The 25,973-nt window shown below is 44.7% G+C and overlaps 1 protein-coding gene across 3 annotated transcripts in view; it reads left to right on the top strand.

Moving 5' to 3' along the window:
- PDZK1 (PDZ domain containing 1) overlaps positions 1-25,973 on the top strand; it is a 47,267-nt gene that overhangs the window by 10,191 nt on the left and 11,103 nt on the right. For 2 of the 3 annotated variants that reach the window (XM_068540641.1, XM_068540640.1), the window contains exons 2-4: positions 22,240-22,451; positions 23,221-23,467; positions 25,228-25,364. In XM_068540641.1, coding sequence (XP_068396742.1) covers positions 22,242-22,451; positions 23,221-23,467; positions 25,228-25,364 — 594 coding nt within the window. In that variant the 5' untranslated portion in view covers positions 22,240-22,241. Of the gene's footprint in view, positions 1-4,111; positions 4,209-22,239; positions 22,452-23,220; positions 23,468-25,227; positions 25,365-25,973 lie in introns of those variants that run through there. The other variant, XM_068540639.1, reaches the window with a different exon arrangement.

The raw sequence follows: 25,973 nt of genomic DNA, 5'->3' as shown, positions 1-25,973 counted from the left end.
AAGATTAACTGACCATAGGTGTGTGGGTTATTTCTGGGCTGTCTAGTCTGTTCCATTGATCCATATGTTTGTTTTTGTGTCAATGCCATGCTGTTTTGATTACTGTAGCTTTGTAGTATTGTCTAAAGCGGGAGTTTTGAGAGGCAAAGTAACTGCTAAGTGATAGAATCATTTCTGGAAACGTGGCAGACTAGATAATCTGAAAACCCTTTCTCTACAAAGTTCATAGAAATACTGGGTAAAATATACCAAACTTTGTTTTCAAATAGGTAGTTGAACGTGGACAAAAGGAAAGAAATCTCTAAGTTCCAGAAGTGAAGAGAAAGCTGAAAACCAGTAACCAAGCAGTCTGTTGTGCAGGGTCACTTTGGGACAAGAGAAAAGACCTAGAAACTGAGACCCTGCATGGACACCAGACCCTCAGAAGGCTACACTCTCAGTGAAAGGGTGGGATAAAAAGCAGTCCTGTTGACAAAAGGAGATTCATTTATTCACTCACTCATTCAATTCATTTTTGGAAAGCTTGCTATAAGCTAGGCTTATATTCCAGGCACTTGGGATACAGTGACAAAACATGTACAAATCTCTACCCCTGGGGAATTTATATTCTGGTGGGGAAGAGACAGAAAATAATTAATAAACATATTATATAAATATGATAAAAGGAGATATGTTTATGGAAAAAACAGGACAGGGTAAAGCGGATCAGGAATAACAAGGAAACCATCTGTCTTGGCCTGGACTCTGGAGAGAAAAAAGAATCCTCTCTTGCAAATTCCTAACCACAGATCTGCCTTTAGGAGGTGCTAGCACTGTAACTGACATTAATTATTTTCATGATCTGGAAACACTAAGGCAAGTAACTAACATAAATTGACCCCAGGTTTTTGGTGCCTTTCCTCATCATTCTAGGGGTATGGAGAGGTGCTGCTTGACAAAAACAACAGAAAACCCTCCACCCAGGCTGCCAAGGTTTCCAGAGATAAAGCCCAGACAAACTTGAGCTCACAATAAAAAATATAAAGCTATTAATGGCAGATTTAAGATCTTAAATCTACCATTAATGGCATCAGCATCTGATGCCAAATCCCATGCTCGTAACTCTTATCTGCATGTCCTCTACACACACACCAGGGCAGGACTAAACTATACCGTCATGGGCAGGACCCACAGCATTTAGGTTCACAGAATCTTAGAGTTGGAAGCAATCCAAGAAATCGCCTACTCCAGTCTCCTAACAATGCAAGACATCTTTCTGTAACACGACACAGGTCAACATCAGCCTCTGCTTGAGTACCTCTAGGGAAGTAGAGCACATTCCTTCCCTGGATAGTGGGAGGCCTTATTGTAGAGGCAAAACAGTACTACCTAAGGAGACAGACAGGCTCTTTAAGCCTTCTGAGCCAGGAGATCTCAGACAGGATAATTAACCAGATGAATTTAAGCCTTCTTATCTGTAAAATGGGGATATTGTCTCATAAGATCATGCTGAGTGTTAACAGAATAATAGATATAAAGGCTTACCAGACACACAATAGACAATGTTATTTTCCCTTCTGCATTAACCAGATCAGAGCCACTGATCTGGTAAATCTCATTCAGTTCCACATAACAGTGGGAAAGAGTTTTGTCATTAAAAAAAACAAACAATTGCTTATTTCTATTTAATTTTGAACCAGCACTGTCTCTATATTTCAAGGCCTCTTCTATTCCCAGTTTGAAGGCTTGTGGTTATTTATCCCATCTGGACTGGGGTAAAGGGTGAGTCTGAGAAGTCTCTTGATTGGGGACTGAGTGTAAGCTCCACTGTGAAGGCTGCCTTTTTATTTTTTTGACCCCGTGGCATGTGGGATCTTAGTTCCCCGACCAGGGATTGAACCTGTGCCCCCTGCATTGCAAGCACAGAGTCTTAAACACTGGACCACCAGGGAAGTCCTGCCTTTTCTTTTGATCATCCAACTTTTTTCATTGTAGAAGTTTCAAGAATAAATTCTACTGATTTCGGCTCCTTAATTAAAAAATTAAGGCATTATTTAAATGCATTTTAGGTGTATAGTTTGGTGAAATTTGGTAATCGTAGACAATTGCATAGGCACCCCACACTCAAGGTATAGGACAATTCCCTCACCTTCAAGTTTTCCCTTTAGGCCTTTGACTTTAAAAGGGACATTGACAAGTTGGCTGGGACCCAGGGCAAGAAGTCTTGAAGTCATGACATAGGCAAACCACCTGAAGGAATGAGGGGCATCCACTGCTACCCAGAGAAAAGAAGGCTTATGGGGGATACATCAGCCTTCAAATAGTGGAAGAGCTGCTATGTAGAATAAAGAGTAGGCTTAGTGTAGCTCAGAGGGAGCCATCAGGACTCAGGGACAGAAGTGAGAGATATTTTGATTCAATATAAAATAGTTTCTAAAAACAATATTATAACAACTATTTACAGATGATGAAGGTGAGACAGAGTTAAAAATGAATTCTTCAGCAGAAACTGACACAGCAGTGTAAAGCAACTATACTCCAATTAAAAAAAAAAAAAGAATTCCTGTATATCAAACACTTGGGAAGTGATGGAGTCAAAATTTGAACCCAGGTGTTCACATCATTTTTAAAAATTTATTTATTTATCTATTTATTTATTTTTGGCTGCATTGGGTCTTTGTTGCTGTGTGCGGGCTTTTTCTAGTTGTGGCGAGCAGGGGCTACCCTTCGTTGTGGTGCACGGGCTTCTCATTGAGGTGACTTCTCTTGTTGTGGAGCATGGGCTCTAGGCATGCGGGCTTCAGTAGTTGTGGCACGTGGGCTCAGTAGTTGTGACTTGCGGGCTCTAGAGCGCAGGCTCAGTAGTTGTGGTGCACGGGCTTAGTTGCTCCGTGGCATGTGGGATCTTCCCGGATCAGGGTTCAAACCCCTGTCCCCTGCATTGGCAGGCAGATTCTTAACCACTGTGCCACCAGGGAAGCCCCCAGGTGTTCAGATCTTAAATCTACATTTTTCCCCTTCTACCCTCCACTTTGGAAGATATACAGGAGGCCCAGGGAGTATAGTGTGAAGGTAGAGGTGACCTGGTATGAGTTAGCTGCACAGATGTTTGTCATTGACCACCATTTACCCCCTGGCTCTGGCCGTGCCTTCACCCGAGGGCAGCCAAGACCCAGCAAGACAAGAGGCCCTTGGAGCATGGGTGGAGGAGGGCAAGGCCACCCTGTGCTCAGCCTGTCGCTCGCTTTGCTTCACTGCTTGGAGCAATCTCTTGCCCTGATTTCCAGTGTGGGCTGAGGATCCAGGTCAGTGAGAAGCCCAGCCCTAGGTTTGCCTGTGTGGGTGCTGCTGACAGGGGTCAGCTGCTCGTGGCTGGGACCGAGCACAGCTGCCAGCCCGCTGCCCAGGCACTGGCCCAGGAGTTGCTGCAAGTGCCTCCACCGGCCCAGCTGGGCTTGCCTGAGAGGTTCTGGGCGTGGATGGGGAAGGCAACTGTTGGAGAATAGAGACAGAGCACCCTCAGGTGAGAGAGAGAGAAAGAAAGAGGAGAGAGTGTCTGAGAAGAGGAAGGGAGCTGGGAAATAAGAGCAGGGGCTTTACTGGCTCAACTTCTAGGGAGCATGCAAGTAAGAACTCGCAGGCAGGCGGAGGAGGAGGAAGGATGGGCGCGCAAGGGGCTTTGCTCCATTGACTGGGACTCCTTGGCCTGCTGGCCTCCTATTGGGTGGGGGTGACACAGGTACTGCTCCCCAGGAAGACCTCAGGGCTCGAGGATGGTCAGGTGATGGTCCTCAGCCCTGCCCTCGCCATGGGGGATGGTGGAGGCTCCCGAGGCTTCGGGTATTGCTTGGGTGTGACTGAGGCATCTGCCAAGGGGAGAGAGCCGAGGAAGGCCCCTCCTCCCTAGCTGGCCTCCCCCTCTCCCCTCCTTTTCTCCGGGAGGGAGGGAGCGGCGGGCGGGCCAGCAGGGCGCCCGCATCACTAGGCAGGTGGGCCGGAGCGTCGGGTCGGGTTTGCTGAGAGTTTTCCAGGTTTGCCCAGCTCAGGGCCCAGCCAGTTGGCAGGAAGCAGGACAGAGGTCACTTGAACTCAGACCACACGTCCCTGTTAAATACATCAGCTTTTAAATCAACCTTTGTTCAAAGTCCAGCGAGTTCCAAGACTAGAGCTCACTAGCAGAGAGAGAATTCCCTGGTGAACCCAGTGGCTCCTCTTCTTCCAGGACCCAGGTAAGAAATGAGTCGGCTTCCCCGTGACTGAGGGCACTGACCACCGGGGCCCGAACCCCCTTCTTTTTCCTTTTCCTTTTCTACACAGTAGCTGGCTGTCCAGGGCAGAAGAGAGGCTGGTGGGGAAGGAGCCAGGTGGTGGTGGGGTTGAGGTGGAGGCATTCTCCACGCTCTGAGGTTCTCTCTGCTTGAGACGCCCCGACCCTGGCAGGCTGGGGTCTGCTTCACAAAGGAATTGGTAAACTGATCCTGAGAAAAAGCTTTCCCAGGGTTGCATGGGGGTTTGATGTGCAGCCAAAGGGAGTGAGACAACAGGCTTCACAGGTCGCGGGGAGATTCTGTCTCACAGGACCTTCCCACTGTACAAGGGCTTTGGGTAGTAAAGATTTTCTTCTGGAAGCAGCCCTTAAAGGATACAACCTAACAACTTTCTCACTGGATAATAAAAACATGCGTCTCTCCTCTTTTTTATCACATTATAGCGCTGAGAATTGTGGAGAAACCAGTGGATTTCTAGGCTGGCTGAATTTTAAAACATAGATCCCCAGGCTCTGCCCTTTGGAGTGTCTAGTTCTTTGGGTCTTGTGAGGTCCTGAAAAATCTTTTTTTTTTTTTTTTTTTCCCAACATCTCCCCCACTCCCTCCCCAGATGATTCTTGTGGGCAGGTAGGTTTGGGAACCACTAGTAGCTTATTTCCTAAGCAGAAGTGGTCAAGGGACTTAAATGTGACTGTCATCTCAGGGCTTCCCAGCTAAGGAGACTCCTGATCTGGGCTGGCTCTGCAGGAACACGTTCCTCTTTAATTATAGTCCCTGCAATGCTGCACCCACGAGCTCTCAGTCCCCTTTCCAAAAGTCACAGGGGCTCTTTGTCTCAGGCCACGGTTGTCTAGTCACCTGGAATCACATGTTCTTTCCTGCAGCAAATAACTCAGGGACTTTGAGTTTGTGTGTTATGACAAAGTAAATTGTTTTTATCTTTGACTCTTTTGTTTGTTCTTTGTATCATAAACCATGAAGTGGCTAGTAATGATGTCCTATGTTCATAGACAACTGACTAGACAGCCGTTTCTCATCCTGGGGGAAGAACATGGGACTGGAATACAAATAACTTGGGTTTTGATTCAGTTGTTTGTGACGGGCCATTAGACAAGTCGCTTCACCAACCAGAGCCTCAATTTTATTGTCTATCAAAGGCTCTCATCTTTTCCCCAAGGCTGTATTGAAAATAAAATTATAAATATGTGTTCATGCATAACCACAAGTGTGCTTACATTTCTTTTTTTAAAATTTATTTATTTAATTTATTTATTTTTGACAGCGTTGGGTCTTTGTTGCTGTGCACGGGCTTTCTCTAGTTGCAGCGACTGGGGGCTACTCTTCATTGCGGTGCGCGGTGGTTTTTGTTGCAGAGCGCGGGCTCTAGGTGCGCAGGCTTCAGTAGTTGTGGCACACGGGCTCAGTAGTTGTGGCTCGTGGGCTCTAGAGCGCAGGCTCAGTAGTTGTGGCACACGGACTTAGTTGCTCCACGGCATGTGGGATCTTCCCGGACCAGGGATCGAACCCGTGTTCCCTGCATTGGCAGGCGGATTCTTAACCACTGCACCATGAGGGAGGCCCCTGTGCTTACATTTCAAATGTGTCTTTCCAAGGGCTCTGTGGAACAGTGGGGCAGCCTTGCCGTCAGCTGGGGGATCTTGTTTTGTAATCTCATTGAGCCTCTATTTACTCATTTATCAATAAAGAGTTGAGACTAGATGATCACGAATGTCCTTTTCAGCCCACCAAGTACAATAGATCCTGGAGCTTTGAAGGCTGGCTCCTGCTTGTCATCTGGGTAGGAATTAAAATGTTACCTCCCCAGGAATGGCTTTTAAATTTAGCTTCCTCCCTCCACCTCACCACTGCATCTCATCATTTGTAGCCTTTATCATCAGAAGTCATCTTCTGCACTTTTCGTCACCTTTGGCAGACGTTAAACTTCAAGAAAGCAGGGGTCTTGTCCTTTGTGTTACCTGCTGTAATCCCAGCTCGTAGAACAATACCTGGCGTAGATTAGATGCTTAGCTATTATGATAAATGGAAGTTAGTGTGGCAGGGAGGGAGCTACGGGCATAGAGTCAATATATTTGGATAAAATGCTCTTATCAACGACGAGGCTGAAGAACTCTGATAGTCTCTCAGGCACCTAACGTCAAGTGGGAATGGGTGTCTCTGGTCACACCTTGGTTAAATGATTTTCACATTTGTTGCATAGGAGTTTGATGAGAGTAGCAAGGTAGAACTAGATGTATTTTCCTCGAGATCTCAGCAACTCCTTTCCTTGGCCCTTCATGATAATCTCTTTGCCTGGTGGGTATCATGGCTAAATGATTAAGAATCAGAAACCTGAATTCCAGAGCAGATGTATTCTTCCTCTCTTATTTCCTCATCGGTCAAATGGGCATAATAGAACCTAGTTCTTAATGAGGATGAGATTGGAGAAGCTCATAGTGTCTTGTGCACCTTAAGTGCTACTATCCTGATGATCTTCAGACAGCTTTATGACGGGCATGACCCCAGGTAAGGAAGGAGTTTTGATAAATATGAAAGAGAGCCCCTCGTCAACTCAATGGCAGCTGTGGTCTGAGATGGCCAAGCCTCACAGGACATAAACACTGAAGCTCCTCTGTAGTCTATAGAACTGAGTCTACAGTGCTTCCCAGTCTAACCTGACCTGCTTCTTACTTTCAACATATGCCTATTCTCTGGGCTTTGGGAACCAGTCACCATCCCTGAACATACCTGTGCTACTCCTTTTGCCTGGGATGCCTTCCTCCTCCAAGTCTAACTACTTGGGTTCCCTAACACAGCCCTCAAGGTTGGGAGGCTGGGGGGAGGAACCCAGACTCAGCTGGGTTTGAATCCAGGTTCTGTTGCTTATCCAAATAGCTATGGGAAACCAACTTATATTTTCAGGGACTTTTTTTTCTTGTAAAATGGACCATTAAGATTAAATGAGAACTCATAAAAGGTAACCTAGGCTGGCGCTTGGAGCCTAGCAGGAGCTCAATAAGTGTGTATAACAATAACAAACATTTTCTTTTCCATATTCCAGCACCCGTGTTTGGTAGTTGTGTCTATAACTTTCTCCCCTTCACTCCGGGCTCTGTGAGGGCAGAACAGTGTCTAATCTGGGTTGAGCCTCGGTAGTAGGTACTCAATGTAAGTTATTGATTATATAAATGGTACTTGAAATTTAGAGGCTGGAGTGATTCCTTCAGACTGTGGTGGTTGGGAAAGGATTTGTATTTATATAACCTAAAATTTGAACTGAGCCTTGAATAGGTCTTGAATTCATTCACTTGGAAAAAATGTGACCTACTATAAATAAGTAATCGGAGGGTGGGGGGGCAGGTATTTCAGGCAGAGCATGTGGTGTGAGCGAAGGGCAGGCTGGGTGTGGGTGACCACATGTGGGCCAGTTTGGTGTCGCTGGGGAGCAGAGGGGGATGGAGTCGGGCTGGATTATGGTGAGCCTCAAAGCCTGAGAAAGGAGTCTGGACTTTAGGTTCTTAAATGTTGTTTTTAGAGACTAACATGGTGAGAGTAAGATCAGGAAGTTTGTCTTGGGGCAGTGGCTGGGACAGCCTAGAGGCTGGATACATAGGAAAAGAGCGAGGGTGCAGAAATGCAAGTTCAAAGGGTCTTGTAAAACAAGACGCCAGTTTTGGGAGATACTCTTGTTCCAGCCAACCCTAGGCTATTTTCAGGTACCAGTTCTATCAGCAGCACAAGGATATCCTTTCTCCGAGAGCACCTCTGTTTCCACACGATATCGACTTCTTCTCTCTCCCAACTTGCAGGACTCTTAGATAAGCAAGTAGAGTGGGGAAGGTCTTGAACTCCAACCAAGAGTCCTACCATATAGGACAAAGTATCATTCATGATGCGTGGGTAGGGGGAAGCAGCATTTAGTACCAGCAGGCCAAATGAACTTCAAGATAAGCAGATTCCATTCCTTAACATAGATGAGAAATAAGAATTACTCACTGGTCCTATGATCACCCTTCTCCATTGGAACACATTTCATTAATTTCCCACACTTGAAATCTATGGCTACCTAAGACCAAACAGTAACCATCACAGTGGGAAAGTATAATTAGCAAAAACATATTTTGGAGCCCCACTTATTTTTCTATTTTTGATACTAATCATTTAAACTTAATGAACTTGAGTGTCTGAATTTCCACACCTCTTGCTTTAAAAAAAAAAAAATTATTTATTTATTTTTTGGCTGCATCGGGTCTTAGTTGCAGCACGTGGGATCTTTCTTTGCAGCGCGTGGGCTCTTTGCTTCGTGTGGTACATGCGTGAGCTTCGCTCTAATTGTGGCATGTGGGCTTAGTTGCCCTGTGGCACGTGGGATCTTAGTTCCCGGACCAGGGATCGAACTGGCGTCCCCTGCATTGCAAGATGGATTCTTAACCACTGGACCACCAGGGAAGTCCCCCACACCTCTTGCTTTTCAAAGGAGGAATCCAGGTGGCTTAAATATAATCTGCAGCAAAGATATTGGATCTGCTCTAGGTAAAATATTTTTGAAGAAGGATGAAATTGAATTGCATTTATCTCCTCCTAGCTCAAGACATCTGTCAACACCAGCTGAGATACACTAGGATTTCTTTTATGCTGTTGGAAGAAACAGCGTGTCCCAAGGCTCTGAGGCAGGCTTTGAGAGAAGGCAGACATGCCTGGCCCAGGGCTGGAACCCCTTGATCAGGGCTGATGGTTGCAGGGAATTCACCATCTACAGTTGCTGACTTAACATCACCAGTCTCCACCAGTTGTATTTTTCCAACAAAAGTCTAGTGATTTCTTTGTCTTACTCGTGACACGGATGCATGTAAATGCTGAAGGGGCAGCATTTCTCACAAGGGCACGATGTGCAGACATGCCTGGCCAAGCTTCCTCCTTGCTGAAGTTCAAAGTGTTTTATAAACCAGCATGGAGTTTAGTGCAAAGTGAGTCACATTCAAGTTGAATGTTACCCGAGAATTCCTGCCCTCTCTTCCCCTCATGCCTCAATGAAACAGAAATAATTTATCCTGTGGTTACATCCTAGGTTATACAAATATCCTTCCCCAGTTGCAGTAACTAGGATTAAACATTATTCCCCACTGTCTTGCTAAGTTTTCACTATTTAGTTTTTCATGGCTCAGGTGTTGGTTACATAAGTGCCTTGTGAGGAGAGGCTATGTTTTCTTTGTGGTCTGATAATGACTGCACCATTGATTCCTAACTATTAGGTAAGATGGTGGTGGGTCCAGAGTACTTGTGACTAACAGTTGTAGGGTTACTGTACTTATAGAATGATCCACTACATCCTGGATTTTGGGAGACAAAGAAGACTATATTGGGGCATTTTCTTTCCTGACGGTAGTCATTGCACCTGGCTGTCACTGATGGCAGTGCCCTTCTGATTTTCCCTCTCTAAGAAGAATGCTGTTTATCCCACATCCTTTCTCTAATCTTTTGGAAATCCAGTGATGTTGTCTGGTGAGTGAACCTGTTCACTCATCACTCCCCGGTGACCATGATCCACCCATACATCCGTACATCAGGTGATGCTTCCCTCACTCCATCTTCTCCACCCTTTTCTGTTCCTTGGGTCCCTTGGCTGGTGTATCTTGTACTCACATCTATTAGAGCTCATCTGCTCCAGGTGTTGGGACTCTCTGGTCAGCTTAGCTCTGTAAAAGCTCCCTGGAATCTTATACCTCCTCGCTATATGGCATTTGGTTCTATTTTTGTAATTCCCTAGCTTTCAGACTTACATGATACTTCTGGGTTTAGGGAAATCTGAGTTTATTATTTGAGCTTGATTTCATGGAGAAAAAAGATCTCAGCCCTGACTTTTCCGCAGCTAAAACTAACGTTGCAGAGGTGGTCCAGAGTGAGGAGATAGAGAATCCCTGACCTGACAGTCAAGATTCCTGCCCATCCCTAGTCCATCACTCAATCTCTTGACTGCTTCAAAAGGAAAATCAGGAATATTGCTCAAATGTCCTCACAGGAAATGGGATTCCCATTGACTCAGGACTCTCACAAGAGAGCAGGGAAGATGGGGCACCTGGAGTGGGCTTCTCTGCTCCAGATGCTATGCTTAGATTGCTTTACATGATCCATCTTCAGTAATCTTTGCTGGGTCCATATGCATTTCCTATTTTAGGTGTATTTCTATCTCCAGCTCAGAATTAAGGAAGTCATGCATGTTCTCACAGCTAGCAAGTGGTGACACCGGAATCCAAAAGTGGGTTTGGCTTTAAAACTCTTGTTCTTTCTAATGTATTTACCCAGACTAGAATGCTGAGGGAAGATGGAAATAAAAATACAAACTCCCTTCACATCAGCTGCATACCTATATGGCCACTTTAGACTTTTTGTTAACTGGAAACTACTCTGTTCTAAACATCGTTTAAGAAGACTTTTCCTGTGTCAACCCCTTAATTTGCAAAACTGCTCCCTCAGCCCCTTCTTCTTCCCTCTCCCCATTCATCCTGCCGAGCCAGTCCCTGGAACACTTCGTCTTTCCCAGGGGACACTTGTGGCTTCTCTTCCTTGAAATTCACACTGGCCCCACTGTCTCACATTCTAATGAGTTCTGGGCTCACTGTGAACGTAGAAACCCTCACCTCCTAACCTTCTGTTTTTAAACATGTCACGCTCCAATTTGGGGTAAAAGTTACCACTTTCTCCTTCTATTCTTGATATATATTATGGTGAGAAAAAGCCATGAGAAACCATGCTGATTGTTCTGCTATAAATTCGTGAGATCTGTTTATCTCTCTAATGAAGAAACATATTTAGCCTAAGTTGTTTCTTAGAAATTTTTATTCAATGTGTTGACTCATTATAGTGAAACAATGCTTCGGCTTTGGATAGCCTTTTTGCCAGGGTTATAACCTGCCTGTCCAGGGATTCAATTCTGTTACTTTATGTGAAGTTTCTTAGAAGTTTGAAATAGCTGCCAGCTTTTAAAAATGGGGACATTTTGCATAAATCTAGACTTCCAGGTTCTCTTGAGAGAACGGAAGATCTGGCACACTGGGCTCTTACTTCCTCATAGGAGCTGTCTTTTGGTGGTAAGTACAGCTAATCCACCATCCTCTCCTGGCCACCTTCATGGATTTATCAGTTTGAGCTCAGTGGAGATTTTGGTCTACATTCTTTTTTTTTTTTTACTTACTTACTTACTTACTTATTTATTTATTTATTTATTTGGCTGTGTTGGGTCTTTGTTTCTGTGCGAGGGCTTTCTCTAGTTGCGGCGAGCGGGGGCCACTCTTCATCGCGGTGCGCGGGCCTCTCACTATCGCGGCCTCTCTTGTTGCGGAGCACAGGATCCAGACGCGCAGGCGCAGTAGTTGTGGCTCACGGGCCCAGTTGCTCCGCGGCATGTGGGATCTTCCCAGACCAGGGCTCGAACCCGTGTCCCCTGCATTGGCAGGCAGATTCTCAACCACTGCGCCACCAGGGAAGCCCCCTGGTCCACATTCTTGAAGTTCCTGATTTGTCTTGGTAAATTGACCTTGTCTTCCTCTGTATCTCATTTTTTCCACTTCTCTCCTGCCTCGGTAGAGGTATTCCATCTCATCAAGGCCAAACCCATTTGCTGTGCTTTCCATATCATCCCTTGATATACAAACATTAAAAATAAAACCATGGGCTTCGCTGGTGGCGCAGTGGTTGAGAATCCGCCTGCCAATGCAGGGGACACGGGTTCGAGCCCCGGTCTGGGAAGATCCCACATGCCGTGGAGCAACTAGGCCCGTGAGCCACAGTTACTGAGCCTGCGCGTCTGGAGCCTGTGCTCCGCAACAAGAGAGGCCGCGATAGTGAGAGGCCCGCGCACCGCGATGAGGAGCGGCCCCCACTCTCCGCAACTAGAGAAAGCCCTCGCACAGAAACGAAGACCCAACACAGCCATTAAAATAAAATAAAATAAAATAAAACCAGCCACCAACCCTGCTTTCCCCTTAAGCTGCTATCCCAACTCTCTCATTTATCTGTTTCAAGATGTAGCTTTATTCATGGCCTCTGTTGTTTACTAGTATTCACTTGCTTCTTAGTCCCTCATCTGTCCTGAACTTACATTTCCTAAACTTAGTGGCATTTTCTGTTTTCATCTCTTTACCTCTTAGCATCATTTTGCATTGTTAACTGTCCCGTCTTGAGATTCTTCTTTTAGCTTGCACTGTAAAATCTTGGCCTTCTGATCATCCCTTCTCAGCTTCATCTTCTTGTCGCCTAGATGTCGGTATCACGCAAGGCTTTATCCTCGGCTCTCTTCCTTTCCTGTTCTCACTCCCTTGCGTCACCGAGCACTGCCATGAGGACTCTAGTCCGTCATCTCCTGAGCTCCAGGCCCACTCTTCTGTCTACCTGCAGGATGTTCTGCCAAGTCCTCTGATGTAAAACCACCTCAAACTGACTTTGCCATCTCATTCCTCATAACTACACCATCTTTTTTTTTTTTTTTTGAGATTTTAAAAAAAGCTTTATTGAGGTATAATTGACAACTAAAATTTGTATATAATTAAAAAGTACAACATGATGTTTTGATATATGTATACATTGTGAAATAATTACCGCAATCAAGTTAAACCTCCATCACCTCACAGAGTTACTTTTGTGTGTGGGTGTGTAGCAAGAACCCTGAAGATCTTTTTTTTTTTTTTTTGATAATTTGGTTATCTATTTCCTTTCCCAGTATCTACTGTAATATTTTTCTCCTATATTTTCTTTTTTTTTTTAAACATCTTTATTGAAGTCTAACATCTTTTTTTTTTTAATTTAATTTTTAAAATTTTAAATTTATTTTAATGTTTATTTATTTATTTATTTATTCATTCATTCATTCATTTTGGCTGCTCCGGGTCGTTGTTGTGGCATGTGGGATCTTTTAGTTGCAGCATGTGGATTTCTTAGTTGTGGCATGCATGTGAGATCTAGTTCCCTGACCAAGGATCAAGCCCAGGCCCCCTGCATTGGGAGCATGGAGCTTACCCACTGGTCCACCAGGGAAGTCCCAGCACCACCTTTTATCTTTTTATTTTAATTTTTAAAATTAATTAATTAATTAATTAATTAATTAATTTATGGCTGCGTTGGGTCTTCGTTGTTGCGCGCGGGCTTTCTCTAGTTGCGTCGAGCAGGGGCTACTCTTCGTTGCGGTGCGTGGGCTTCTCATTGCGGTAGCTTCTCTTGTTGTGGAGCACGGGCTCTAGGCGCACGGCCTTCAGTAGTTGTGGCACATGGGCTTAGCTGCTTCACGGCATGTGGGATCTTCCCGGACCAGGGATTGAACCCATGTGCCCTGCATTGGCAGGTGGATTCTTAATCACTGAGCCACCAGGGAAGTCTCCTGCATTATCTTTTAATGGTACAACTTTTATGCCAGTCACCAAGGCATGAACATGTGGGGTTTTGTTTTTTGGGTTTTTTTTTGACCTCTTCCTTTCTAACACCCAGCCCAAGTGGGCAGCATTACTTGGAAGATGTATTACATCTTGAGCTGCTGTAACAGAATACCACATAACAGAATAACAGAAGCCCATGTGGCTTAAACAGAAATTTATTTCTTCACAGTTCTAGAGGCTGGAAGTCCAAGATCAAGGTGCCAGCATTGTTGGTTTCTCCTGAGGCCTCTCTCCTTGCTTTGCAGATGGTGGCCTTCTTACTGTGTCTTCACATGGCCTCTTCTCTGTGTACATGCACTTCTGTGTCTTCTTATAAAGATGCCAGGCCCCACCTTTGTGACCTTATTTAGCCTTAATTATCTCTTTATAAGGCTCTATCTCCAAACAGTCATAAGGCTTCAACATAGGAATTTTGGGAGTGACAAAACTGATTCCATACAGAAGGGGAGTCTAGGAAAGGTATCAAGGGTGGTTAGTAGAAAAAACTGAGCAAGGGCAATAAATCCAGGGAAAGTATACCACTTATGGGGAAACAGACAGAATGAAAAGATGGCCACAGAATTAGGGTATTCTGGCAACTCAGAGCTGAGAGGAGCCAAAGGCACAGCTATGTTCACACTGAGTGGTGACCTTAGAAGACTGAATTGTGCATGTACCACTCTGTGCAACGAGGCCTCTTGAACCCACAGCAAAACTGTGTGTGAGTGAGGTAAGCATTAATTAGGGAGAGTAATAGGGACCTCCTGTATTTCCCGGACACTAGCCACAGTCAGTGTCAATAAATATTTTGGACATCTGTGTTGTACCTGTCCTGTCTGAGGCCATCTCTGCATGGAGAAATCTGAGAGGACAGGATTGAAGAGTTGATACCATATGTCACTCAGTCCTCTCTGTAGTTCCTCCACCTCTGTCACCTCCATTCTATTCTCACAGCTACCAGCTGGGGCAGGCCTTCGTTGCATGTGAGGAGGACTATTACAAGAGCCTCTTTCTTGACTTACCTCCAGTACGTCTTTGCTTCAGGCCATCCCTCTTGGAGCCCAACTCTGATCCTGTCATTCCTCTGCTTATAACCCTTGCATGGTCCCTGACCACCAAACTAAGGCCAGATCCCTTGGGCTGGTATTTGAGGCCTTTACAGTCTAACTTGTCATCCATGACAAAAGGACATCTTGGTTGTCTTCCTGTTGGCTCTTCTTCAGTCACGTTGAGTTTTAGCTCTTCTTTGACCATACCCAAGAACTTTCCCACTTCCATGCCTGAGGTCCACACTATTCTTTGTGGCTAGAATGTTCTCTTTCTACTTTTTACCTGTTGAAATCCTACCTATCTGTTGTCAATGTCTAAATCAAATCCTACCTAATTAGTGAAGCTTTCCTTAATTTGTCCCATGTTGTAGGTCTCATGGCACTTATACTCTGCTCATAGTGGTAGCTCTTTTTGTACTAAAACTTTTCCTTCACCCCCATTTAACTATAAAGTCCTTGAGGATAGAGCTGTTGTTTTACTTTATTCCATCAACCACTTAACAGTGTTTTGCGTATAAGTGTGAGGCAAATACTTGTGGCATGGACAAATGAAATCACATTTGGGGTAATATGTCTTCTTGATGTTCAGTAGAATTTTGAAGGACCTGTGTGCATGATCCCAAACAAGCTGCACCCACTCCTGTATGCTAATTGGAGAATCTAATTGATTGGCCTCAGACAGGAATGGAGCTTGGGTTTCCACCCATAGTGTGATGGAGGAGGAGAAATGGCCTCAGCTCTTAAGGTGGTTAGGTTTGCTGGCCAGGGGAGGGCCCCCTCAGACTTAATTCCTTGGACAAAGAGCCCATGGGAGCTGTTAAATGTTGTTTTCAGCTACTGGATTCTGTTTCCTGGCTCAGAACTAGAACGTGGGGAGGGAGGCAGGTCACAGCCTTTAGGTTGCCACACACTTCCATGCTGTTGGCCGGGCAAGACTGTGGGCACAGCTGGATCCTGAGGGCCTCTCCTAACCAGGCTGCCACCTTGGTTTCTCAAGTTGAGTAAAGGTGGGCTCAAGGTAGCCGTTAATATTTCACCCAACCTTGACATTCTTCTCTGACCCATGAGGGTGTTATCCCAAGACTGAGGGGAGAGAAGGGAAGCTGGGAGAAGCAAAGGGTGGTTTTGAGTACTAGTTTCTTAAACTCGTGGGGATTCTAAAAATGCTTATGTTCAGGTTTCAAGCCTGGATTGAGTCAGTAGATCTGAGGTGGGGTTTAAGCATCTGTTTTTATAAATCTCTGCAGGTGATTCTGTGGGCCAGCTGGGATTGAGATTAAATTTGTAAGGTGACTGTGAGGATTAAATGAGATAATGTAGCATGCTTGACATATGGTGAGTTTTTAAACGGTAACGTGATTTATTATTACTGGCATCACTTGATGGTCTATAGATTTACACTGTTAACTAAGTAGATCTGTTCCCTCAGATGAAACCAGCTGCTGACTTTGGGTAGACAGCTCCCAGGGCTGAGGAGACGAATAAATATCTTCTAATTCTTGCTGACTTCGCTTTTCCAGGAGTTGTCTTTTCCTTCCTCAGAAGAATTTGCTCTTCCCTGGCTTGTGTGTTAGCTGATCTATAGCAATTTCAGGATTCTTTTACAAAATAATACCTGGAAGCTTACGGGAGTTAGACAAATAACTCTGCTTCAGAGCAGGAAATAATTCGGAGAACGCTGTGTTCCATTTTGTATTGGGAGATGCTTTGTGTTCTTGTCAGCTTCCCACTGACCTTGAGACTCTCAGATATTTCTCAGGAGATCATGGATTTTTGATGAGCTAGGTGGCTTTAAGATCCCTTCACTCCTAGCCCCTAGCCCTCCCCTGCACTGGAGGGGTATGGGGGGGCTTAAAGGCATTCACGCCCATGGTTATTTATTTATTTATTTATTTATTTATTTATTTATGGCTGTGTTGGGTCTTCGTTTCTGTGCGAGGGCTTTCTCTAGCTGCGGCGAGTGGGGGCCACTCTTCATCGCGGTGTGCGGGCCTCTCACTGTGGCGGCCTCTCTTGTTGCGGAGCACAGGATCCAGACGCGCAGGCTCAGTAGTTGTGGCTCACGGGCCTAGTTGCTCCGCGGCATGTGGGACCTTTCCAGACCAGGGCTCGAACCTGTGTCCCCTGCATTGGCAGGCGGATTCTCAACCACTGCGCCACCAGGGAAGACCCCCATCGTATTTTTTAATGGGACCTTTCCACTTACAGCACCTATTGTGGAACACAGGGGACTCTGACGTGCCGGGTGACAAGGCAGGCATGCTTCACTACAAGTCCCACTGATGTGGGAATCAACTGAAACGGAGTCTCACTCTTTCTCCAACTAGCCCTGCTGAGGAAGGTCCTGTAGGTTCCAGCCCCAAACACACAAACTGAGGGGAAAATGAGGCTTCCTCTTAGCCTGGGCCAACTAAGCTGAACCCTTCCGGCTGTTTGAGTCTCACTTTTGTGGTTGTGATCCTCTCAGGAACAGCTCCTGCCCGGACTCTTGGCTCTGTGCAGCACCGCTGGGGAAGGTGGGTGTAGACTCGGATCGTGTATGGGTCCATGTTGATGGCTGCCTGGAGCTGGGAGACCTTGGCTACCTTGGCCTTGGGAGAGTCCCCTGGGTCCCACCAGCTATTTTTCTCCTGTGGAAAATAGCCCAGTGGCTTCAGTTCTTTCTTCTCTGGTCACATTCACAGGTCCTACCTACCCTCCTCTGTCGTCATTAGCTAGCCTTCCTAACTTCTAAAATGTACCTACTTTTTCTTCTTGACCTTGGATATATTATTGCCTTTCCTGGTAGCAATCATCTAATCCTTTTAGAAGAAGGTGGGGTCTAAAGGTATGATTAATAATAAAGTTTGATTTAAAAAATCTCTTTGGCTCTCACCACTGAGTCTTTCCTGCCCACCAGCACTTTGTTCTCCTTCCCACAGACAAGCAACTTTGTTGCCAAAAATTGACTTTTCCCCCCAGAGCTCAGAAAGGGTTAGAGCTTTCTTTCATTTCCAGTATTTTATTTTGGCTATTTGAACTGGGGAGTAAGGCCTGCTGAGGGTTTGATGGACTCCAGCCCGAATCAGATGATTGCTGTTAAGATATTATGGAAATCCATAGGCCTTCACTAATTGCATATCTCTCCACCATAGGGTTCTGATCTCTGGATTCTCAGGAAGCAGATGATGGGGATGGGGGCTGAAGAAATAGGAAACAGTATCCTTTTTTTTTTTTAAAACTATTACTTTACTTATTTTTAATTTTTAAAAATTCAGGTATATTTGATTTACACTATTATATTAGTTTCAGGTATACAACATAGTGATTCAAGATTTTTATAGACTGTACTCCATTTAAAGTTATTATAAAATAATGGCTATATTCCCTGTGCTGTACAATATATCCTTGTAGCTTATTTATTTTATACATAGTAGTTTGTACCTCTTAATCCCCTACCCCTATCTTGCCACTCCCTCCTTCCCTCTCACCACTGGTAACTACTAGTTTGTTCTCTATATCTGTGAGTCTGTTTTGTTTTGTTTTGTTTTTTTTTTTAATATTTATCTTTATTTGGTTGCACCAGGTCTTAGTTGCGGCTCGCCGGCTCCTTAGTTGCAGCATGCGGACTTCTTAGTTGCGGCATGCATGTGGGATCTAGTTCCCTGACCAGGGATTGAACCCATGCCCCCTGCATTGGGAGCGTGGAGCCTTAGCCACTGGACAGCCAGGGAAGTCCCTGTGAGTCTGTTTTAAACAAACAAACAATTCATTTGTTTGTTTTATTTTTTAGATTCCACATATAAGTGATAATATACAGTATTTGTCTTTCTCTGTCTGACTTATTTCACTAAGCCCAGTACCCTCCAAGTCCATCCATGTTGTTGCAAATGGCTAAATTTCATTCTTTTTTATGGCTGAGTAGTGTTCCATTTGTGTGTGTGTGTGTGTGTGTGTGTGTGTGTGTGTGTATAACATCTTCTTTATCCATTCATCTGTTGATGGACACTTGGGTTGCTTCCATATCTTGGCTATTGTAAATAATGCTGCTATGAACATTGGGGTGTGTATCTTTTCAAATTAGTGTTTTCATTTTCCTTGGATATATACCCAGGAGTGGAATTGCTGGATCATATGGTAGTTCTATTTTTAATTTTTTGAGGAACCTGCATACTCTTTTCCATAGTGGCTGCACCCATTTACATTTCCACCAACAAGTTTACGAGGGTTCCCTTTTCTCCACATCCACATCAACATTAGTTAATTGTGGTCTTTTTGATGATAGCCATTCTGACAGGTGTGAGGTGGTATCTCACTGTGGTTTTGATTTGCACGAAAAGGAGGAAGAAACAGGAAACAGTATCCTTAAATACAGAGATTCTTCCTAGTTAGGCCCTGTGTTCCAGAGTTCCAGGCATCCTTATCACGGAGCAGTGACAGAGTCTTGCTAAAGTGACTGATGCCAGCCCTGATTTAGGGGCCAGTGTAAACCAGGCCGTAGACTAGACACACCCAGGACTGGAGCTGGACCAGAGCCCAGCCCTCTTGATTCCTAGTTGAACTGTCTCTCTACAAGATGACACAGGAAACAAATAGTTTCAGGGCCCTATGTAAGGCCAAGCTTTGGGGGTTTTGATCAGCTTTCTCTATTGGTACAGTTGAAGGTGTTAAATATTTCATCAGTTTGGTGTGGGCAGCAGCATTAATCCTTTAGTGGCTGAATTGTGGGAAGAGCAGACAGGGTGGAAGGACGTAATCTGGGCCTGGGGACAGCAGCTGTTTCCCACCCAGAGTGGTAGCATTTCTATCAGAATTTTTATGGGTGTGAACTGGCTCTAATTCTCTGTGCTTCAACCATAGATGTGAAAAGAAACTCTGACCTCGAACACCTGAGACTTCAAAGACATAAGTGCAGATCTGAGTGATTACTGTCTGGCTGTTAAACTTTAAAGAAAGAAAGAAACACACAAACAACTTGAGATTTTGCCCAGAAACAGGGATTTGTGTTTCCTTGTATATCAGACTTTCAGGTCTCTGTTGAGATACAGGAAAACTTTGGCTCTTCTCCTCTCCCCAAACACTGGACCGCCCTACGAGCAAGGAGGATTCATCTTCCATCCTTGAGAAAGAGAGTGCGATCCTGAGGCTGCCACTGCAGAGTGTGAGATGGCTGAATTGTAGGGGTGGGCACCTTAGAAGCGAGCATTCATACGCCGATCACAAAGGGACTCATCTCCTGATGAAAACATAGCATCTAATGGCCCTTATTTTGAATAATTTTAAGGACATGTTTCGAATTTTGTAGGATTTGGATGAGGTTTCTCTATAATTACTGATACTTCCAAATTTCAGAGGGCTTTTATTTTTTTTCCCTTCAAGGCTTTTCAGGCCTATGAAATTGAGAGCTGATAGGGATCTAGGGGTAAGTTTGGACATAGATGTGGATTCCAGTTGGAAAACGGAATGCTTGCAGGCTGGATGATCAGCAGAAAGAAAAGTCATGGGTCAGAGTCAGAGGGGCCACACACAGGTTCCTGCATGTGAGGAAGCCCCACTCTGGCGCTGCCCTCTTCTCCCCTAACTCCCTATTTCCCCCCTTTCCTCCCAAAGCAGCATCTTCCTGGCGGTTGGTCATGATAAGGCAGAGCTGCAATGCTCTCCCAGGTGTGGACGGTGATCATGGTGACTGTGGTTTCACTTTTCTGTCCTTGATCCTCATTGGGGTAGGCTTAGGCCTCAGGCCCTCATAAGAGATCGCTTGAAACCTTGTCTATTTATTTTTTTATTTTAAAAACTTTTTATTGGAGTATAGTTGATTTACACTGTTGTGTTAGTTTCGGGTGTACAACAAAGTGAATCAGTTTTACATATACATATATCCACTCTTTTTTTTGATTCTTTTCCCATATAGGCCACTACAGAGTATTGAGTAGAGCTCCCCGTGCTACACAGTAGGTTCTTGTTAGTTATCTATTTTATATAGAGTAGTGTGGAAACATTGTCTATTTATTTCTTGTTTCCTTGGCTTCTTAGTCATTCATGCCCCTGGTGGCTTGGCTGCCAGACTCTGCTGAGAGCAAGTGCAATAGCCAAGGGATCGGGCTGTGGGAGGCTTTCGGCCCCATTTGTACTGTATGTTTCTGTGGGCACAGAAGTCAGAGATGGCCATCTCGAATCACCATGACGTGGCTTCTAGGGAGCCTGGAGCACTTTGTTGTCTCTCCTCCGCCCTCCACCCCCATACCCTGTGCTGTCATCTGCTCCTGTCCCTCCAGGAGAAACGGATGGTTTATTCTGAGTTACTGGAGGGAGCTGTGACGAGGGGAACATGAGGGCTTGCCGTGCAGGCAGTTTAACCAGCAGAGTCTAGCCTGCTGCTCTCAGGCCTCTGCTCCACACCAGCAGTTCTTGGCCTCTATTCTCAAGTGCTTAAGCCAGGAGGGGTTGGGGACCCCTGGCAGGAATCTTTTTTTTTTTTTTTTTAATTTTATTGAAGCATAGTTGATTTACAATGTTGTGTTAATTTCTGCTGTACAGCAAAGTGATTCAGTTATACATATTTTTCATATTCTTTTCCATTATGTTTTATCACAGGGTATTGAATATAGTTCCCTGTGCCTAGCAGGAATCTCACCTTTAATGACTGGGTGCCAGGGCCCCAAGCTGTTGGTTTTCACACTTTTCCTTTCCTCCTCCTGTGGCCCAGAGCCTTGCTCTTGCAGTGGGGTGAAAGGAGGGGCAAGATGGGTGGAAACGGAAGCGCTTCAGGGGGGAGAAATCTGCCGTGGCAGCGGGAATCCTCTCTCCGTCGGGCATCCCTACTCTGTTCTGACTAGAACTTCAGCGTCCTAGAAACCACTTTTCTGTTTCCAGTGTACCAGGTCAGCTCTCAGGCCTGGCTTCTCTGATTTTTCATTGTTTGAGGTCTTCCTTATCTTGTCTCACCTCACCACTCCTACTAATTCTTCAGGTCTTGGAAAAGTCATTTCTCCAGGAAGCCATTCTTAATTCTTCCCACCCCATTCCCTACTCCCAGGACACTCTGTTATATTCTCCCTTATCACTCTATTCTTCCCTAGTAGATCACTCATCACATGTTTCTGTAGAAACATGTGCTCCCTGATATGAGAGGCAAAGTATAGGTCTGTCTTGTCCACAGATTTATCTTCAATGCCCAGAACTTGGCAAGCTCTTCAAATATTTAAATGAAAGTGGACTTGGATTTTCTTAAAATTTTTAGGTAATGTATTTGGAACTAATTTCTTTTGGTCAGGGGACAAAGGGGAATTTGGTTTTGGAGCTATTGAAACGGAAGCATCTCTGTCCAGTACCTAGCCGAATACATGGGTCTGAAATTCAAGTGAAAGGTCATCTTTGGGGAGAAATAGATTTGGAAGTCACTAGCAAGTCCTGGAAGGTGGCTTCCTATACCCCGAATGTTGCTACCTGAACAGTCTGGATTTGGTGTGACAGAAGAATAGAGGTAGAGGAGATGGAGGACAGATTTCTCACCCCAGTTAGATTTTCTGTCTTGTGGATTTACCCATTTGTTTTTCATCACAGAAATGGCCTCCACCTTCAACCCCCGAGAATGCAAGCTGTCTAAACAGGAAGGGCAAAGCTATGGCTTCTCCCTGCGAATTGAGAAGGACACTGATGGCCACCTGGTCCGGGTGGTTGAGAAGGGTAGCCCAGCAGAGAAGGCAGGTCTCCAGGATGGAGACAGAGTTCTTAGGATCAATGGTGTCTTTGTGGACAAGAAAGAGCATACTCAGGTAAGTGGGACACTTGGGGTTCTTCTGCTTCTAGGATCTCTTCAGCTCCCACGTCTCTGCTGTTTCTAGTTTTGAGGGTCAGTGGAGCCTTCCTGGCTGCCACTGGCAAGGCAGGACTCCTTTAAGGCTATATTCTGCCGGCTAATATTAACCAAGAACTGTAAAAATTATTCCTAGGTTTGAATAGTGTCAGGTCTAATATGCATTGCATATTTGCTACATGAAAGGAACTGTACTAGGCAATTTCATATTCATTATTTTGCTAAATCCCCACCGCAACTCATGAGGTTCATGTTACTATTTCATAGATGAGGAAGTGGAGGCTCAGTCACCTTAGCTTGCTAATGTGTTCATGTAGTGAACATGGGGGAGGGTCTGACCTTACCCCAATTCTGTCTGCCTCTAAGTGGGTGCTCTTTTCACTGTACTATGCTGTCTCCATAGACCCAGGAGGACCTGTTGTGCTCTAGGGCAGCATTCAGTCCCTGGAAAGGACCAGTCCTAGTAAAAGTCCCCTGGGCTAGGGTTGGGCTATACTCTAGATTACAGTAGTGCTAGAGGCCCAGCCTAATCTGTACCTGGATCTCGGGAGGGGCCTGGGCAGAGACGGCTGGGGCACGATCTGCTAACTATTCGGGTGTCAGGGGTCAGCTAGTAGAATCTCCAGGGCCAGATAATGAGCCAGATGGTGAGCCCTCCCCCGGCCCCCACCCCGGTGGTTGATAGAGGGTTATTGGTTAAAGTTAATCTTTTTCTTTCTTCCTCCTAGGTTGTGGATCTGGTCAGAAAAAGTGGGAATTCAGTGACTTTACTGGTCCTGGATGGGGATTCTTATGAGAAAGCTATGAAAAAACAAGTAGATTTGAAAGAGTTGGGTCAAAGTCAGGAGTCGAGTTTGAATGATAAGAAGCTGCCCTCTGTGATGAATGGAGGAGCACAGACTTGGACGCAGCCACGGCTCTGCTACCTGGTGAAGGAGGGGAGTAGCTATGGCTTCTCTCTGAAAACTGTCCAAGGTGAGCTTGAGGGTAGGGCAGGGACAAACAGCTTTCCAGAAGAAAGATACTGTTATCTGTTAATGACTCCTTTGACTAATTTTCAGTTGCTATGGAGATCCAACAGCAGCCTCTCTCTCCCTTTCCCTCCCTGGCCTTTCCCTTGCTTTGCACAGTTGTGCAAAGAGGGATCAGGACATTGGACAGCAGCACTGTGTGGGGGACACTGGGCACTCCGGCCCCCCAGTGTTTGTCAGGCTGAGCCTTTGAGGCCAGAGGGTTAGAGGGTTGATGCTTCTTCGTGGGTAAAGATGGAGGGGAGAATGGAGAAAAAGAGGCAAGGGAAGGGAGGTTCTCCATGATAGCCACTCTTGAATTAGAATGATATCTCTTTTCATCTCTCAGAATGCCCAGGTAGTCACTTATTCAAAAAATTCTTGAGTACCTATTTATGTATCAGCCACTGTTACAGTTGCTGAGGACACTGCAAAAATCCCCACCCTCCTGTGGCATTTAAATAGTACCCTCAGCTGTGGCCAAGCTCTGAGGTGACTTCCTGACCTCTAGCTGAGAGGTACAGTGATTTGAGAAATCCCAACCATCAGAAAGCACTAGAAGTTCTGTTTCTAGAATTTCAGAGCTGCAGGCTGACCCACGCTCAGTTGACCATGGTTTTCTAATGATTCCACTGGGATTGAGGTTGGAACCATAGCTGTGTTAGCCTTTTGGTTCCACCTCTAATGTTGCTTCTTCCCTGTTCTTTCTGGTATTGGAGAGGTACTGATAGTGGGTCATAATTTGTTAAGTGCTAAACAGCAGACCAATAGTAAACATAAGATAGTTTCCAAGGCTTATTTAACCCGTAGCAAGAGAAATAAACTAGCTATAAGAGGTATTTCTCAAGTTTGTCAGTTATTAAAACACAGTGATGTAGGTGGTCAAGGGAAGCTTGGCATTTCTCAGAGGTTGGTTATCAGTAAAATGGTAAAAAAAAAAAAAAAAAAAAAAAGAAAAAGAGATTGTAATTCAGACTCTACTCATTTGGCCTTTGTGTAATGTCCATGGTGAATGGTTTAGGTTAGCTTTATGAAGAAAATCTTTTCTTCATGACAAATACATAACAAGGTAACAGGAGAAATGTTACGTATTTAAGGAAGCAGAGTTTAAATTACTGTTATTCTTTGCAAATTGTTTATGTAGTCATTATGAAGCTACCCTTTGCCTAGGCTGATATATTAATATCTTGAAAGAATTGACAGCATTTCTTTAAGAAGCACCTAAATCATACCACCTACTAATACACAATGACTGTGTGGATACTTTCCTCTCCTCCTGTGCCTCTGCCCTCTTTAGCCTGCATCAGTGAGATTTATTCACTCCACTGGATGTGGTGGTGGGGATAGCATTAATTAAAGAGGACAGAATGGAGCAGATGCCTTCTAATTCTACAAATGCAAAGAAAGGGAGTATGACACAGTGATGCAGTGTGGGCATGATTTGGTACTGTCTGGTTCAAGAAGCCAGTGCCACCTGAGATTGCTTCTTTGCATTTAGTTGGGCTCAGAAATCCTATTCAAATCAACAAAAACCAACTGAGTAATGGCTCTGTCACGCTTTGCGCTATAAGCTCTAATTGTCATTCTAGATCAGAAGCCAAAGCCTATTTGAGTTAGCCCTAAAATTCGAAGTTCTAATTTTGTATTATTGGGAGAAAACCCTTTGCTGTTGGACTTTCTGTGTAATGGAGTTGTGACGCTTGTTCACCTGCTACCCTCTTTCAGGTAAAATGGGAGTGTTCATGACTGATATAAAACCTCAAGGTGTGGCTATGAAAGCAGGAGTCCTGGCTGATGATCTCTTGATTGAAGTGAATGGAGAGAATGTAGAGGGTGCCACCCATGAGGAGGTGGTTGAAAAGGTATATCCCAAAGGAGTACTTTTCTTACCGTATCTTTCACTCTGCTCTCATTGGAAGTGACAGGAAGACAGGAGTGGTAGCTTATGATGGGAGAACTATAATAATGGGAAGCTAACCCTTTGTATTAAGAGCAAACAGACTCACTAGTGGTATAAAGTGTTAATATAGGGTTTTGGAATAAGGCCTTTGCTAGTTTCATGTTGTCTTGAAGAAAAGTGGTCTGAAGAACCATTAACTTTATCTTTTGGATCTTATTTGTAATTGATTGGAATTAATTCCAATTTAGAGGGGGGTTGGAATCCCCCTCTAAATTTATAATAAAGTGAATGTTGAGCCAATGTTACTAAAATGTTTTAATACAAGCTGGAAGATAACCAGTGTGGTGATGAATATTGAGCTACACATGGGGAGTATTTGAAGACCTGTTATATCCCAAATCTTATGTCTAGCATGGTTCCATGACACATGGAAAACACTCAGAAGTTTTTTTTTTTTAATTTATTTATTTATAAATTTTAAAAATAAATTTATTTATTTATTTATTTTTGGCTGCGTTGAGTCTTCATTGCTGCACGTGGGCTTTCCCTAGTTGCGGCGACTGGGGGCTAC

This window comes from Eschrichtius robustus, chromosome 3 (assembly GCF_028021215.1).
Source record: "Eschrichtius robustus isolate mEscRob2 chromosome 3, mEscRob2.pri, whole genome shotgun sequence".
Classification (NCBI taxonomy): Eukaryota; Metazoa; Chordata; class Mammalia; order Artiodactyla; family Eschrichtiidae; genus Eschrichtius; species Eschrichtius robustus.
Note: the sequence above shows the minus strand (reverse complement) of the source record. Positions and strands in the feature narration are given on the sequence as shown.